Source organism: Melanerpes formicivorus, unplaced genomic scaffold (assembly GCF_026170545.1).
Source record: "Melanerpes formicivorus ecotype bairdi unplaced genomic scaffold, bMelFor1.0.p_v2 SCAF_6, whole genome shotgun sequence".
Taxonomy (NCBI): Eukaryota; Metazoa; Chordata; class Aves; order Piciformes; family Picidae; genus Melanerpes; species Melanerpes formicivorus.
In genome coordinates, this window is record NW_027142358.1 from 22,231,559 (window position 1) to 22,245,649 (window position 14,091).

The following is a 14,091-nucleotide window of genomic DNA, read 5'->3' on the forward strand; positions in this document are numbered from 1 at the left end:
CTTAAGCTGGCATCAAACCTCCTTTGTACTTCTTTGGGGGCTCAGCTAGGAGCAAAAGCTAAGCAGAAAAGAGATGAAAGGAAGAAATGGACAATCCCCAGAGAAATTTCAACAGGAACATTTTTTTGGGGATTACCATTGTGACCTTAAAGGGGAAAAAAAAAATAAAACCCAGTGTTTGCTTAGAAAAAGAGTAACAACTTAGAGTTACAAAAAGTACCACGGCTGTCCCTCCTCCCCAGCGAAGGAGATAAACTCTTCTGTTTAATGTGGGGTCAGGTACTCTGCCTCTTTCCTGATATATTGCTGGAAGGCAAGGCTTTGATGCATGGGGACAAGGAAGCTTTTAGTGTTATATGAAAACCGACAAAATAATAGGGGCAAAGCCCACTGCTGGGTTGTGGGCACAGAAACCTAACACAGGCAGATACAGTTTTCACCACAGCCAGAGAAAATATGACAGGAAGAGTAATGATTGTAACTGTGGCAGCTGCTGTCTGCATCAGCAGTAGCAAATTCAGTCCCAGGGGATGCCTTTGCAAAGCAGTTCCCGGGTGGTAGCTGTAGATGTCATTTGGTGTTTCTTTTATATTTTCAGCTAATTTTTCTTTATGTTTTCTATGTTATTTACTTCAAAGCACACAACTGAATCTTTACAGAGAAAGTTTTCCCCAATTGTTACTTAATTTAAATGAGAATTAACAAAAGGAAATCGTGTCAACAAAATCTTACCTTATCAGTCGATCACACAAGCTGTTAGTTTTTAGTTTCTTAATACTGTGCTAATATTCATAGATGGATGTTATGGACTAATATTTATAGGTGGACAGTTATGGATGCTATCTAAATTGCCCACTCTTTCACATAGCAGCCATCTTTGTATTCAGTGAGTACTGATAAATTTTCAAGAGCAAATAGACTTTATCACAGCTTCTTGGGCACACCATGCAGAGGATCAACTCCAGTGTGAGTCCTTTCTCCCAGTTGTAGCATAAACTGTCCAGTTCTTCAAGTTCTTCCTTCCCCTAGCTGGTCTTTGCTGCAGTCTTTGTGACTGTAGAAATCAGGTATATCATCAACAAGAAGCAATTATTCTCCTTTGTTGTACTATGGTGCAACACACTGGGAGAGCAAAGCAGAGTATCTGAAATGGTGGAAGAGTGGGAAGCAAGAGGTACACTGACAGGTACAAATTATCTAGCTGTGTGTTTGACCAGTTCTGGCCCTTCTCTACAAAAGGCTACTTTGATATGTGGAAAACACACAAAGTTACTCTGCACCATGTTTGATTTTTCTCTGTTGAAGTTTGGTTTGGAAGATATGAACAGCAATATAGTGGACTGATTGATGGCAGGAGGAATTTTGCTTGGCTACACTAAGTAAAGGAAAACAATGGCAACGAGAGCACAAGAAGCTCTTAAAAAATCATTTTGCTCAGTAGCACATCTTTCTTTTGTTTGCATGCTTAAGCACAAATGGTACTGGTCTGAGTTAAGTATCTGGGTTGCATGCGATAGTTTCAGTCTATAGCCACTTGGAACCAGTAATAAAATCCTATGCACAAGTTATCATCATAACTCTCAGAGAAAACCTTAGACCATCATCCTCAGTCACTCTATTAGCTTTGCTGGACCAACGGACTGTGAGAAATAGCTGAGGTTTACATTGATAGTATGGAGCTGAGGATTACATTGCAAAAACAATGAAGGAAGGGGTGGTAGGTTGGTTTGATTTCACTGCTGACTTTTGTGTTGTTATGTCTTTTTGTTTTCATCAGGATGTACCCACTAAGCTGGTGGCCAAAGCTGTTCCTTTGCCTATGACAGTCCGTGGGCACTGGTTCCTGAGCCCAAGAACAGAGTATACAGTGGCAGTGCAGACAGCATCAAAGCAAGTCGATGGTGATTATGTTGTTTCTGAGTGGAGTGAAATCATCGAGTTCTGCACAGCAGGTAACATTGCTGAGGAAGCATGGACCACAGGGCATGTGCAAGGAATACCAGCTGTGCTACCTGAGCTGGTTAGCCAGCTACCGGTGCCAGCAAGGCTGGTACGCCTAGGACAGTCACACCTGCAAACTGGAATTCTAGCTTGAGGCTTTGTGAGCATATCAGGTTTGGCAATGCTAGAGGCAGAGGGGCTGCTCCCTTGTTCTGCAGTAGCTTAGCAGTCCCAAAGGGCTGCGCCTGGCACCACCACTTGTACCAGGCAGGAGGGAGACTGGTGAGACAAAGTGTAGTGGAGCCACTTGTGTGCCTGTTGCTGGCTACTAGCACCTGTGGAGAAAAGTCAGTGTGGCAGCTCTCTTAACAGACAGCTTGCTTAAGACAATCTGCTCTCCCTTGTCTGAATGCTACGAAGTCTGAACACTGCCAACAGCCTGTCTAAAGGTTCAGTTTAGCCTGTCATTTATTTGTAAGTCTCTTCCCTTGGATGTTCATGACCTAGTGGCAATGGTGGTTGAGGTGCTACTTAGGTTGGGCCCTAAGCAACCTTTTTTTATATGTGAATTGTTGTTGGCTCACAATTGCGTGTGTTGTTGCAAACTGTTTATCAAATGACATGAACCAGACACCAGAGCAGTTCTCAATTCCTCTGCAGTTCCAAATGCAAGGAAACCAGCTCTAACCTGGGAAATCCAGAGCTGCAAGTTACTGCAGGCTTGTGGAATACCTGGGGAGAAAGGAGTGGGTAGAATCACATGTGCATGTTCCTGACACTTGACTGTTGCCACTGTTGGAAACTGGTGCTGGACTGTATAGTTTCTGTGCAGCTGCTGAACGATGTGAGCTATGTTACCAAGGCTTTCTTCCCAGTTTGAAGTCTGTGCATCTGTGTAGCTATTGGAGAGTATGGTGCAGTCTTCCTGCCCTCCTACTAGCAGATTGCCTTTTCTTTACAGATTATTCAAAAGTTCACCTAACACAGCTTTTGGAAAAAGCTGAAGTGATTGCAGGCCGTATGCTCAAACTGTCTGTTTTTTATCGGAATCAGCACAAAGAATACTTTGACTATACCAGGTAAGAAAGCAAGCCTACATGAAATTGTGTGGCAAATTAAAGGAGTAATGAAAATAAGTAAATGGAGACAGCTGTGCTAAAGCTAGATCAGAATGTCTGTGTACCTTATTGCCACTTCAGAAGAAGGGAAAAAAAACAAAAGATAACTCATTTATTTCCCTTTGTTTAACTCAGCACTCCCATTAGGCAATACAAGTTTGTTTTGAAGCAGAAACTGGAGTACTCAGAGGGTCTGCAGCCTGATCACAGCACCTCTTAGCATAAAAAAAGCAAAATACTTTTATTTCACTAAGAAATCCAGAGCAAAATGTCTAATGGTACACACAACTGTGTGCATAGACACTTGCCTGTGCATAGGAGTCCCATCTCAAATATGTGCTCTCCACATACAACCACCCCACTGCTATGCCCAAATGTAGTAACTGGGGGCTCTGAAATCCAAATGTCAATTTACAGATCATATGGGGCGGGAGAAGGGATGACGCCTTACACAATTTTACAACACTGTGCTCTGGTTGGAATAAACAAATGGGATGGCTCCTTATTCCTGTTGGAGACCTAGTGTGCCTTCACATCATTGCAGTGGAAAAGACAACTTTTCAGTGGGTTTGTGAATATAAGAAGTCAAAGCTCATGTACTGACTGAGCAGGAGCAGTCACTGTGCAGAGGTAACCTTCCACCATTCAAGAATGTGGATGAGAGGTAAGCAGTGTGACATCTCTTTCAGCCCTGTGTCAGAAGGGTGGCAGCACTGCTTTGATCTGCATTGAGATGGGGCTGCTGTGCAACATCATTTTACGTGGCTGTCACTCTAGTATCTGACACACTGGTGTCTAGAATGAGAAGTAAGTTTGTTAAAACTGGTGAGGGAAAAAGATAGTCAAGGGAATCCAACTCCAAAGAATAGCCTCTACCATCCTTGTAGACATTTCCACTGTGTAGGGGACCTGCTTGGTTCCAGGGAGGGTCTTGTATATTCCAGAGCATGGGGTTTGCTCTGTCCTTTCCGTGTTTTGCAAGAATTACTCTGTTGCACATAGTGACAAAGCTGCAAAACTCAATGGAAGCAGAGATGATTTGCAGTTGTTGAGGCTCTTTGAGAACCTCATAAATATGCTGCCATCCTAGAAGGAAAATGCCTGTGGTGGTGCTGGTTCTCACATAGCTTTGTGTTCATTTATGCAGTCATAGTGCACCTGCCTTTTTCTTCACAGAGCTTTAAAAGTTGACACCTAAGTGTTTTTATAGGTGTGGGTTTGGCCTTGTTCTGCTAAAGGTGACTGATTGCACTTTCCCCCTCCCTCCCTTTTTGCCTCTTCTTTGTTTGATGAAAATAGAGATGAGTTTGTTTTCCTTTCTGTTAGCTAAAGAGACAAAACACTGTGTTTTGCCAGGTCATTATGAAGCTCTGGTTGCCTTTTCTAATCAGAAATGTACTGTTATGGTCACAAGAGCTAGTTCTTCCACAGGGCATCCTTCTGTGTGGTATGTACACCCTAACCACAGGCTTCCTGTCAGGAACAATTCTGTGTTATACCATGCCTGCCAATGGCCTCTCTGGGGTCATAACTAATAACCAAGCTTGGAAAAGCTTATTGCTGTAGTAGTGCTGGCAAACAAGCAAGCTGTCCCGGTGCTAAAGCAGCAGCCCCCAAATGTAGGGTTTGACGTGGCAGCTTGTAAGTAGTGTTCCTGTCACTCTACTGCTTACCTCGGCTGGGAGCACCAGAAAGCGGCACACATCCCCTGGAAGCCTGACCTATAATTAGCCTAATTGGCCACTGGATGTCAGTGTCTTGCCACAGAAGTGGAACAGCAAGAAGCCTGGCTTTTCAGGTTGCAGAATGGTGGCACTTTTTCAAGCTTTTTTCCTTCCTAGTAATTGCTTCAGTCATAAAATACCACTTGTACACCACACTACACCCCCTACACCCCACACACACCCCCAATGAGTGTCTTGTGAAATAGGGCTTGAGACAATAGCTATGTAGTATTGGAATGGCCCAGAAGACTTTGCAATTTATCTTAGAGTCAAATTAAGATGAGAAATAATGAAAAAGTCACAGTTGGAGACATCACTGAGTTGACTTAGAGCTGGTTTGTATGTACACACTGAATTTGTTTGCTTTGACTGCTACCTCCCACTTTAACCAAGTGAAACCTTCTCCCACACAGCACCATTTAATCTGGAGCTGGTACAAGTTAAAAGCAGAGCACGAGCAGTCAGTCTTGGCTAATTTCCCTTTTCTTCTCCTCAGAATTAAAAAGAAAAAAAAAAAAGAGGGTGGGGGGGGAGGGAAGGGAAGTAAAGCACAAGATGGTTCCCTGCCCCACAGCCTCACATATTTTTGTATATGGCATTTTCTAAGGGGGCCTGGTAAATCTGGTGTTTTGCAGGACTGACTGACCTACAACAGGGGACGTTTCCCTTGGTGGTACCATAGTTGCAGGTACAGAGAGAGCCAAAGCTGGCACCACAGCACTTCGAGAGGTGTGAGGCAGGTCCTGCTGTACATAAAATCCAAGGTGCTAAGGATCAGTTGTTTTGGAGTGGTTTGGACTGTTCTTCAAATTCCCAGCCTAATGCTGCTGAGTGAAATTTGGGATTCAGGGTCTTAAGAACTCATTTTTTACATCAAGCATTGCATTTCTCTGGAACCAAACTGAGCTCAGCCTGCAAAAAAAATCCTGTTAGTCTTGTGTATTTTCCCCCGCTTGGGACTAGTGACTGCAGAAGCTGGATACCAATCAAAGTGGAAACTAACCAAATTGCCTAATACTCTGTGCACAGCTCTGCTCTGATTGAAGTCTGCAGTAGAGAAATTAGACCTGAAATTAATATTTGGGGGATTTGGGGGGGTGGGGGAGGAAGAGAAAGCTCTGACAGACAGCCCATTCCTTCCTCCAAGCTCTCTGAAAAACAGCATAAAATAACTGGCAATTTTCTACATAAAATATATACTGCCCATGCTAAAAAGGCATCTTCGCAAACAGTACATGCAGCATATGGAGGCTGAGTTGCCATTTTAAATGTGATTAAATTAAAAAGCGGGGCTTTTTTTTGTTAGAAGTGTACTGGGAAGACTGAACAAATCAGCTAATTAAAGATACTGGTGATCTGGGGCCTTTTTTTGTTCTCTGCCTGCATATCATAGTCACGCAGCTGACAGAGAAGCCAGACTGCAAGAGTAGGCTTTCCCCTGGAGCAGGAGTTATTCTAGAGCTTTCTGAGCATGGCTTGGTTTTCTTGGTCCCAGTATCATGACACTTAACACAGTTTTCAGTTTGATGTGTCCCTTCTGTCACCAAACAGCATGATGGCCTAACTTTCCCCATGTGTTACAAAATAAACAATGCCAGTCATTCATTTGTAGAGAGCACCACGGGAATGCTATGCAGCCCTCTGTTAAGGATAACAGTGGCAGCCATGGCTCTCCGATCAGCGGGAAGCTGGAAGGCATCTTCTTTAGCTGCAACACTGAGTTTAACACTGGGAAGCCACCACAAGATTCACCTTATGGAAGATACAGGTTTGAGATTGCAGCTGAAAAACTCTTCAACCCAAATACTAACTTGTACTTTGGAGACTTCTACTGCATGTACACAGCCTACCACTATGTCATTCTCGTCATTGCCCCCGTCGGGTCGCCAGGAGACGAATTCTGTAAGCAGCGCCTTCCTCAGCTAAATATAAAAGATAATAAATTTCTGACCTGCGATGAAGAAGATGGTGTCCTGGTTTACCATCATGCCCAGGATGTTATTTTGGAAGTAATTTACACTGATCCTGTGGATCTCTCCCTCGGCACAGTTGCAGAAATTACTGGTCACCAACTAATGAGCTTGTCTACTGCAAATGCAAAGAAAGATCCCAGCTGCAAGACCTGCAATATCAGTGTTGGACGTTAAAACTTCCCTCGTTACTTACTTAGGAGCCTTCAAACCTCTGTTGCCCATTTCCATAGTCAGGCATTTTTGTCAGAAGCATGCACATGCCGCTGTCACCAAAAGCAAACATGAGTCTTCAAAATCCCCGATAGCGTTTTTAGCATTTCTTCTCTTCCTCTTTCCTTCCTGTTCCCCTGATGCTTTAAATGATTAGAAGTCCTGGATTTCTTTCTGGCAACCATTTATACCTAGATGCTGCAACAATTGTTTTTACATTTCTTGCCAAACATAACAAAATCCTATATAAACTGCTTTAGCAAAACAAAAATAACGGCTTCTCAACGGTGTCTAAATATGCGTTCATTTTAACTACTGAGCAAGTACTGGGGTAACTAAACAGCATGAAAGGTTGTAATTGCAGCATGATTTGAATTTCAGAGCCTAGAAATGTCAGCACTTCCAACGCGTTGTTTGACAGTGTTATTTATGTTATTTATATTAGCTAACTGAAAACAGAAACTGTGTCTCGACATAATAAATATAATAGAAAAATATTTTATTTGTACCGCTGTATAAAATATTATACAATCATATAGAATATATAGATTACATTTTAATATCAATTGTATACGTATGTCATGAAATCATTTTCCCTTATCAAAGATGTAGTTTGTAAACTTCAAATAGCTCTGTATCTGTTCCTGTTGCTCTAGATGACTTTAATTAAAACATATTTACGAAGGAGACAAATTTCTGATTCATAAAAGTTAAGTTATAAATTATTAAGTCAGTACACTGAAAACAAGAGACTTCTGAGAAATAAAAATTTCCTTTTTTAGTGTTCATACTTCTTCCTCCAAGCTACTTGAAAATGTGCATGTCTGCAAGATCATGCCCAGCCATTACACACACGGGAAATACAAACATGGTTGGTACATAATAGGCTTTATAAAACGGAAGTCTTCTCACCAAGATAAAAACCAAGTTGCTTATACTACGTGATCAATACAAAATGACAGTTAAAGAAGGAAAACACTAAACATGAATAAACTTATTCAAGCCCCTTCTTAAATTTATGTTGTTTTTTTTTATTATTATTTCTTACTTTATGTCTGGGCCAGGTGTTTCTCAGCATCCCGGCGTTTCATTTCTCACACAAAACCCACTGACGAGCCTTTTGTTAATAGCCCACTTTTCACATCTATCACAAATAGTGGGGAAAAAAATCCTTCACATTACTGTGTGGTGCTCTGAAAGTTAAGAAAGATGTGTAATTCCAATGGAAAAATAGCTGCTTTTTCTTTATATATATATATAATCTTACTTCTAGTAAACAAGAAGTCTAGCATTCCTCATCAGATAACTGTGACACTCAATTATATACCATCTACTTTATCTATCCAAAATACCTTAGCATAATGCAGTAATCTAGTCCTGTGTTAATATATAGATAGGTGGCAATTTAGAACACAAGAAATACTTGGACATTTTGCAAAGTGCATGCTTCTAAACGAACTTTGGTAGTTAGAAAAGCAAATGTTCTAGTGCCAGGCAAAATAAAGTGCAAAGTTTAATACAGAAATAAAAATTAGCATGTGGTTGATCTATTTACTGAAGTACCATGAGCCAGGTCCTGTGAATTGCAGTGCAAAGGACAGCAGCCAGTACATTTGTTGTATCTCTTCCCAGTGAACTGTGTCTATATCATTGCACCAAACACTTCTGATTTCTAAAAAAACCCAAGCCAATAGTTCCATCTGGCAGTCACATTCCATCCTTTTGGGTTTGTTTTTTGTATAGACAGCCTCCCTTTCCTCCACTCTCAGGATTTTAGAGCAACTCATGGCACTGGTTCTTTGTGTGCACCGTTCATAGATTCACAGAATGGTTTGGGTTGGAATGGACCTTAAAAATCATCTAGTTCCAACCCCCCCACACTATGGACCAGGTTGCTCAAGGCCTCATCCAACCTGGCCACTGAACACCTCCAGGGAGTGGGCATCCATGACCTCCCTGGGCAACCTGTTCCAATGTCTCACTACCCTCACTGTACAGAATTTCTTCCTAATATCCAGTCTAAATCTCCCCTCTTCTGGCTCAAATCCATTCCCTCTCATCCTATCACCACAATCCCTTTAAAAAAAGCTACTGAAGAGCAATTCTGCCTTGAAAGACAAGCATATGTTTGTGAGTTTTTCCTTCATTTGTTTTAAGCTCATACTTCTTGCAGTTATGTGACTTAACACATTGAGAACCCACAATAATAGTTAATTACGGAGCATGTTAATTCTGGAAAGAGGTGTGTGTTGTATTACAATGTGCTAAGATGTACTAAAAACCTGGAGAGCATTTCCTCACACTTTTTGAAACCAAGGATCTACAATACTTCAATGTCCTTTTAATTTCTGGCATTCTCACAGTGCACCTCAAGGCTTTTTCAAAAGGAAAAAAATATATACTATAGTCCACTCACCTGTGCTTAATATTCTTGCATATTGCTGTCCTCTCTCATCCCAGCTAGTGTAATTGGTAAAGTGCATCAAAAATCTCAGTGTGTCAAATCATTGTGCAGCAGCCCAAGACCTGCAAAATTACTTTCTCTTTTTCATTACTTGTTTGTTTGCTTTTTGTTTGTTTGTTTTTGCTAGAAAATGCCACAACATTGCATTCTCTTCAAATTGTTTTGGAAATGTCATGCTTACTGATGAGAACCTCCAAGAGCCTGATTTTGGCTTTTGTGTGCTTGTATTCAGAGTATTCCTCAGCCATGGGCACACGATCTTCTTTGTGTGGACTCCTACAAAAAGCAAATTAAAGTGCCACCACTTTTACACATAAAGGGAGAAACAGTCTTTAAAATTAACTCTGCAACAGCTAATGAGGACTGGGATGGATTGATTCCCTGCGCCCCCCCGCCCCCCACCTGTAGGTGACTACAGATAAAATTCAACAGGACTAAAAAGCTCTACTAGACAGAAATTAAATATCATTTTAAATACTGAATTTTCAAAGCTATGCAAGAACAACTGCTTCATTCTCAAATTAATACGCAGGTCAGTTAGTTATTACATCTCTGAAAGCTGTTACCAGAATACTATACACCAGTATCCTCCACAGGTTTCATCAAACGAGCTTGGCAGAGGAAGGGAAGAAGGTAAATAAGGAGTTAAAAGTGGCCAATGTTTATCTATGGGTGAAAGGAAACAGTGGCTTCAAATTTTAAAATTGACTTTTTTTCAAAATGTCCCAACTGCCAAGAGCAATTCCTGCAGCCTGCCATCCTCAGAAAGACTCTTTAGCAGCCTTCCCTCAGCTCGCTGCATATACCCATTGCAGGCACATCCAAACTGTTATCAGGGATGTCCACATCCCAGAGGGGCTAAGCAGGGAAATGGACATCTCCAGAGAAACCAGGAACCTGCATGGTATCTTTCAGACCCTAGCTTCATCTTCTCTGACCTGCTCCCCTATGAGTATCCACCGTAGCAGAAGCAAGCACATCTGCATATAGATGTGAAGGGAAGAAGGAAAGGGCTTTTGTTGAGTTGATTATTTACCTTCCTGTCTGTTTGTAGAAGTGTTCCTCAAACTCTCTCAGAGCTTTGCGAAGCCTTTTCTTATCTGCTCTTGTTTCTCTGAGATGTTCAAGCAGAACAGGCCTGTAAAATACAGATGAGACCATGAAACCTCCATCTCTCTGCAAGCAGCTTATTACCCAAAGCTGTGGCTTTGGGTAAGAAGGAGCCTGCTGTTATGACCCAGGGCAGGCAAGACATTTCACCATGTCCCTCTGACTATGGCTATACCATCACACATGATAGTCATGCTCCTTCCCTTTTACTAGTATATGAACCCTTCTAGTAAGCTGAAAGCAGGGACTCTGAGGACAACAGGGATAAAAAAACCCTCAGGATTGAGTCTTGATAGTGGTCTTAATTCTGTGTGGAATTAATAGAGTTGATAGGGCTCAGCATCTCACAGAAAATGTTTTGCATCTCTGGAACTGAAATAATGAAGTCAGCACCCAAGCCCAACTCCTAAAAGCAGCTGTTACAAAACATTACTGTGATGCTGTGGTACTCAGAGTCAGCATTTTTGGAGGACAGGTTTTAGCTGGTATTTGGAGACTAAGATTTTTAAGCAGTGGAAGAATTCCATTGTGACATATATAGCTGCTAATTTTTTCTTTCCAAAATAACATACTGCACAGAAACGCCTTCACAGCTTTTGTGAGTGAACTATCACCTACACAGTTGAGTTACAAAGGAAACCAAGATGTTTTTATCTACTCTTGATTTTGCTAGAGTCTAGTTGACCTCACTTATTCATCCAAAAGCTCCCAATAGAAACACAATGAAAAGATACCATCCCATAAGCTATGGGGACACAGCTCTTTCTGGAAGGTATGCTCTTCATCAGTGATAACAGCCCACGTACACTGAGATTTATGGCAGCATTAAATTTTGGGGCTTCCAGAGAATAATATCTTTTTTTTACGAGGAAGAAATTGTTTTTACACACATTCAGTGGCCTCCCATGTGATCATATTGCATGGTCCTTAAGTCAGCTGTTTGTATGCCTCATGGCCCTTGCTTTTTTACATCATTCACAGAGTCAAGCCCAGCACACACAGAGGCATAGACTGTCCTGCTTGGCCAAACTGCATGTTGGCTTACGACTTCTTTCTTAGAAGATAAGTAGTCAGCTAAATGTTTTGCAGCAATTATAGGCAGGCCATGCATATCTTCACTGTCATTATATCATATCTACCGCTCTATGTCACTACTTCTCCTTTCCGCTTAGTTTCACAGAATCACAGATTATATCTGGTTGGAAAAAACCTCCAAGATCATCCAGTCCAACCTTCAACCCAGCACTGAAGGGTCAACACTAAACCACCTCCCTAAGCACCAGGTCCACATACTGCTTGGACATTCCCAGGGACAGTAACTCCACCTTTCTCTTCAGGAACTTGGCACAAAGTTGTTTGTTTGAGTAAATACCTCAAACTACAGGTATGCTGCCCAAACAACTATCCTTTCCCTCCTTTCACCCCTAAGAAAACATTGAATCACTTGTTAGGTGATATAGTAAGTATGGATCCATACAGCAAGTATGGATCCCATTTAATCTACAACATCTACCTGAAATATCTGAAAACATTCAGGAATAAAAACCAGAACTTACATTGTTGCCTCATGCAAGTTGGACATTGACAAGGCTGTTTGCTTGAAAACTTTCTTTTCATCCAGAGGTGAAACATATGGAGGCTCACTCTCCTCCTGAGAGTAGCACAAGTGTTCCTCCACAGGGAGGCAAGATACTGGACCAGATGAGAACACATGGCTGCTTTGAGAATGGTCTTCATCTGAATCTTCCTCCTCCTGCTTGTAAAACAGAAAGCATTACTAAATTAGCTGTTTATGTTGCAAAACTAACAGCTAATTGTATGACAAGGTAAGGAATGAGGATCTAACTTCCTGGATGTATGCACTGAAATAGATGATACATATGGAAAGCTTTACCCAGGCTATCCAAGATTATTCCTAAGAGCTCTTGTGGGGCTCAGTAAGTTACTGTCCATCACAACAGCTATTGTCCATCGTAACTGAAGAGGACAGAAGCTGGCCCTGCTTCTGAGTATCTCCAGACAGCAATTTACTTGTTTACTGAAAAGCCTTTATAAATAATCAAGATTCATTCTGTGGTTATATAAGCAGTGAACGCTTGCTGGAATTTGTACCTCTAATATATTTCTGCTGTTTGTATTATGTCCAGAAATTCTGATTGCAACAAGAGTTGGAGGTAGAAATTCCACAGTTTTATAGCTACAAACATTAACTAGCAAGATAGAGTGATGTTACCATCTTCTTCATCCTCAGACGAAAAGTTGAGCTTTTGAAACTAAGGCTTAAACACAAATGCCCCCACGGAGCAAAGCTCCTGAGAAGTGACCCAAGGGAACTTCAGTGAAATGTTTAAATGTATACACAGGTACAGAGATTTACACTGGGATTTTTCAAAGAAATCTAAGGCTCCACTGTCCTTTAACAAGGCAATAGCTCACAATTTCTAAAATCAATCCAAATTACTATTACATCAGCAGTTTTGACAGAGACACGCTAATTGATTCCCAGCTAGCCAGATTCCACCACTCCCACTCACAGTGAGACCACTGGTGTTAGATTACATTGCTGCATTATTAGTGTACTTCAAATTATGTTTATGTACTCCATGACTGATAAAAGCATTGTAATTAAAATGGAAAAGACAGCTGTAGTGACAGCAGAGTGCCTCCTGAAAAGAGAGAGGTTGATTCCATGATTCTATAATAGAAGAGTAATGCCAGTCTTTGATCTCTGGGCATTTGAAGGGATTGCCCCAGGAGCTGCTGCTGGACTTCACGACATCTAAGCTTCACCTTAGAAGGTGAATTTTACTGAGCATTTGCTCTATTTGAAAAATCAATCAGTAAGCAGATTCTTCAAGTATCAGTAGCACAGATCAAAAGCAGCATTTAGTATGTTTTCTTTACAATGGATAGGAATTCTTCCCAACTTACAATTGTTGTGATCAGAGATGGAGCTGCAAGCAGCTTCTTGATAATTCTGTATCTGTCATAAAGAGGTTTCATGAGACTCTTCTCTGGCTTAGTTACCTAAAAAGAAATCATAACAAAATATACTTCTCCAAAATTAAAAGCAAAAAATAAATGTATCATTTGCTCCTGCAAAGCTGTGAATGGTATTAGAAGAGCATGACCTGATGTGTATTGTGCTTCCATAGATATTCCATGTGAACTGTGGTTATAAAGGCAGAGGGTAAACCATTCTCTGTCTCTTTCTGAACATGCTAATAGAGTTGTACTGGTTGAGATCTGCTTCTGCTGTGCATTGCATGGGTATCTCCTTTACTTAACTGTAATAATGGCAACAGGATGGCTACAGTAAGGTGACAGCCTGCCTGGGACAATATACTTAGCAGCCCAGTGGTGTGGAGATCACTGAGAACACAACTGTACAGCCTCAAGGAGCAAGCTGGCCTCATGCAGAGCGGCTTGTGCATCCCTCACTGGAGCTGCCTTCCATGATGGTAATAAATCCTCTATGTAGTTTGCTCTTGCTCTTTTATGAGCACCTAGAAGCACTAATTTGAAGGAGAATATTATTTTAGGTCAGGTAT

At 41.3% G+C, this 14,091-nt stretch overlaps 2 protein-coding genes across 7 annotated transcripts in view; one reads left to right on the forward strand and one right to left on the reverse strand.

The window, feature by feature from the left end:
- PHYHIPL (phytanoyl-CoA 2-hydroxylase interacting protein like) overlaps window positions 1-7,981 on the forward strand; it is a 66,630-nt gene extending 58,649 nt beyond the window's left edge. For both annotated transcript variants that reach the window (XM_068140060.1, XM_068140059.1), the window contains exons 3-5: window positions 1,778-1,952; window positions 2,903-3,020; window positions 6,396-7,981. In XM_068140060.1, the coding sequence (XP_067996161.1) occupies window positions 1,778-1,952; window positions 2,903-3,020; window positions 6,396-6,930 (828 nt within the window). In that variant the 3' untranslated portion in view covers window positions 6,931-7,981. The remainder of the gene's footprint in view (window positions 1-1,777; window positions 1,953-2,902; window positions 3,021-6,395) is intronic.
- Window positions 7,982-8,203: 222 nt separating this feature from the next.
- Window positions 8,204-14,091, reverse strand: part of FAM13C (family with sequence similarity 13 member C) — a 53,808-nt gene continuing 47,920 nt past the window's right edge. For 3 of the 5 annotated variants that reach the window (XM_068140055.1, XM_068140057.1, XM_068140053.1), the window contains 4 exons: window positions 13,472-13,567; window positions 12,097-12,296; window positions 10,467-10,568; window positions 8,204-9,706 (listed from right to left, as the gene is read on the reverse strand). In XM_068140055.1, coding sequence (XP_067996156.1) covers window positions 9,583-9,706; window positions 10,467-10,568; window positions 12,097-12,296; window positions 13,472-13,567 — 522 coding nt within the window. In that variant the 3' untranslated portion in view covers window positions 8,204-9,582. The remainder of the gene's footprint in view (window positions 9,707-10,466; window positions 10,569-12,096; window positions 12,297-13,471; window positions 13,568-14,091) is intronic. The other 2 variants (XM_068140058.1, XM_068140054.1) reach the window with 1 other exon arrangement.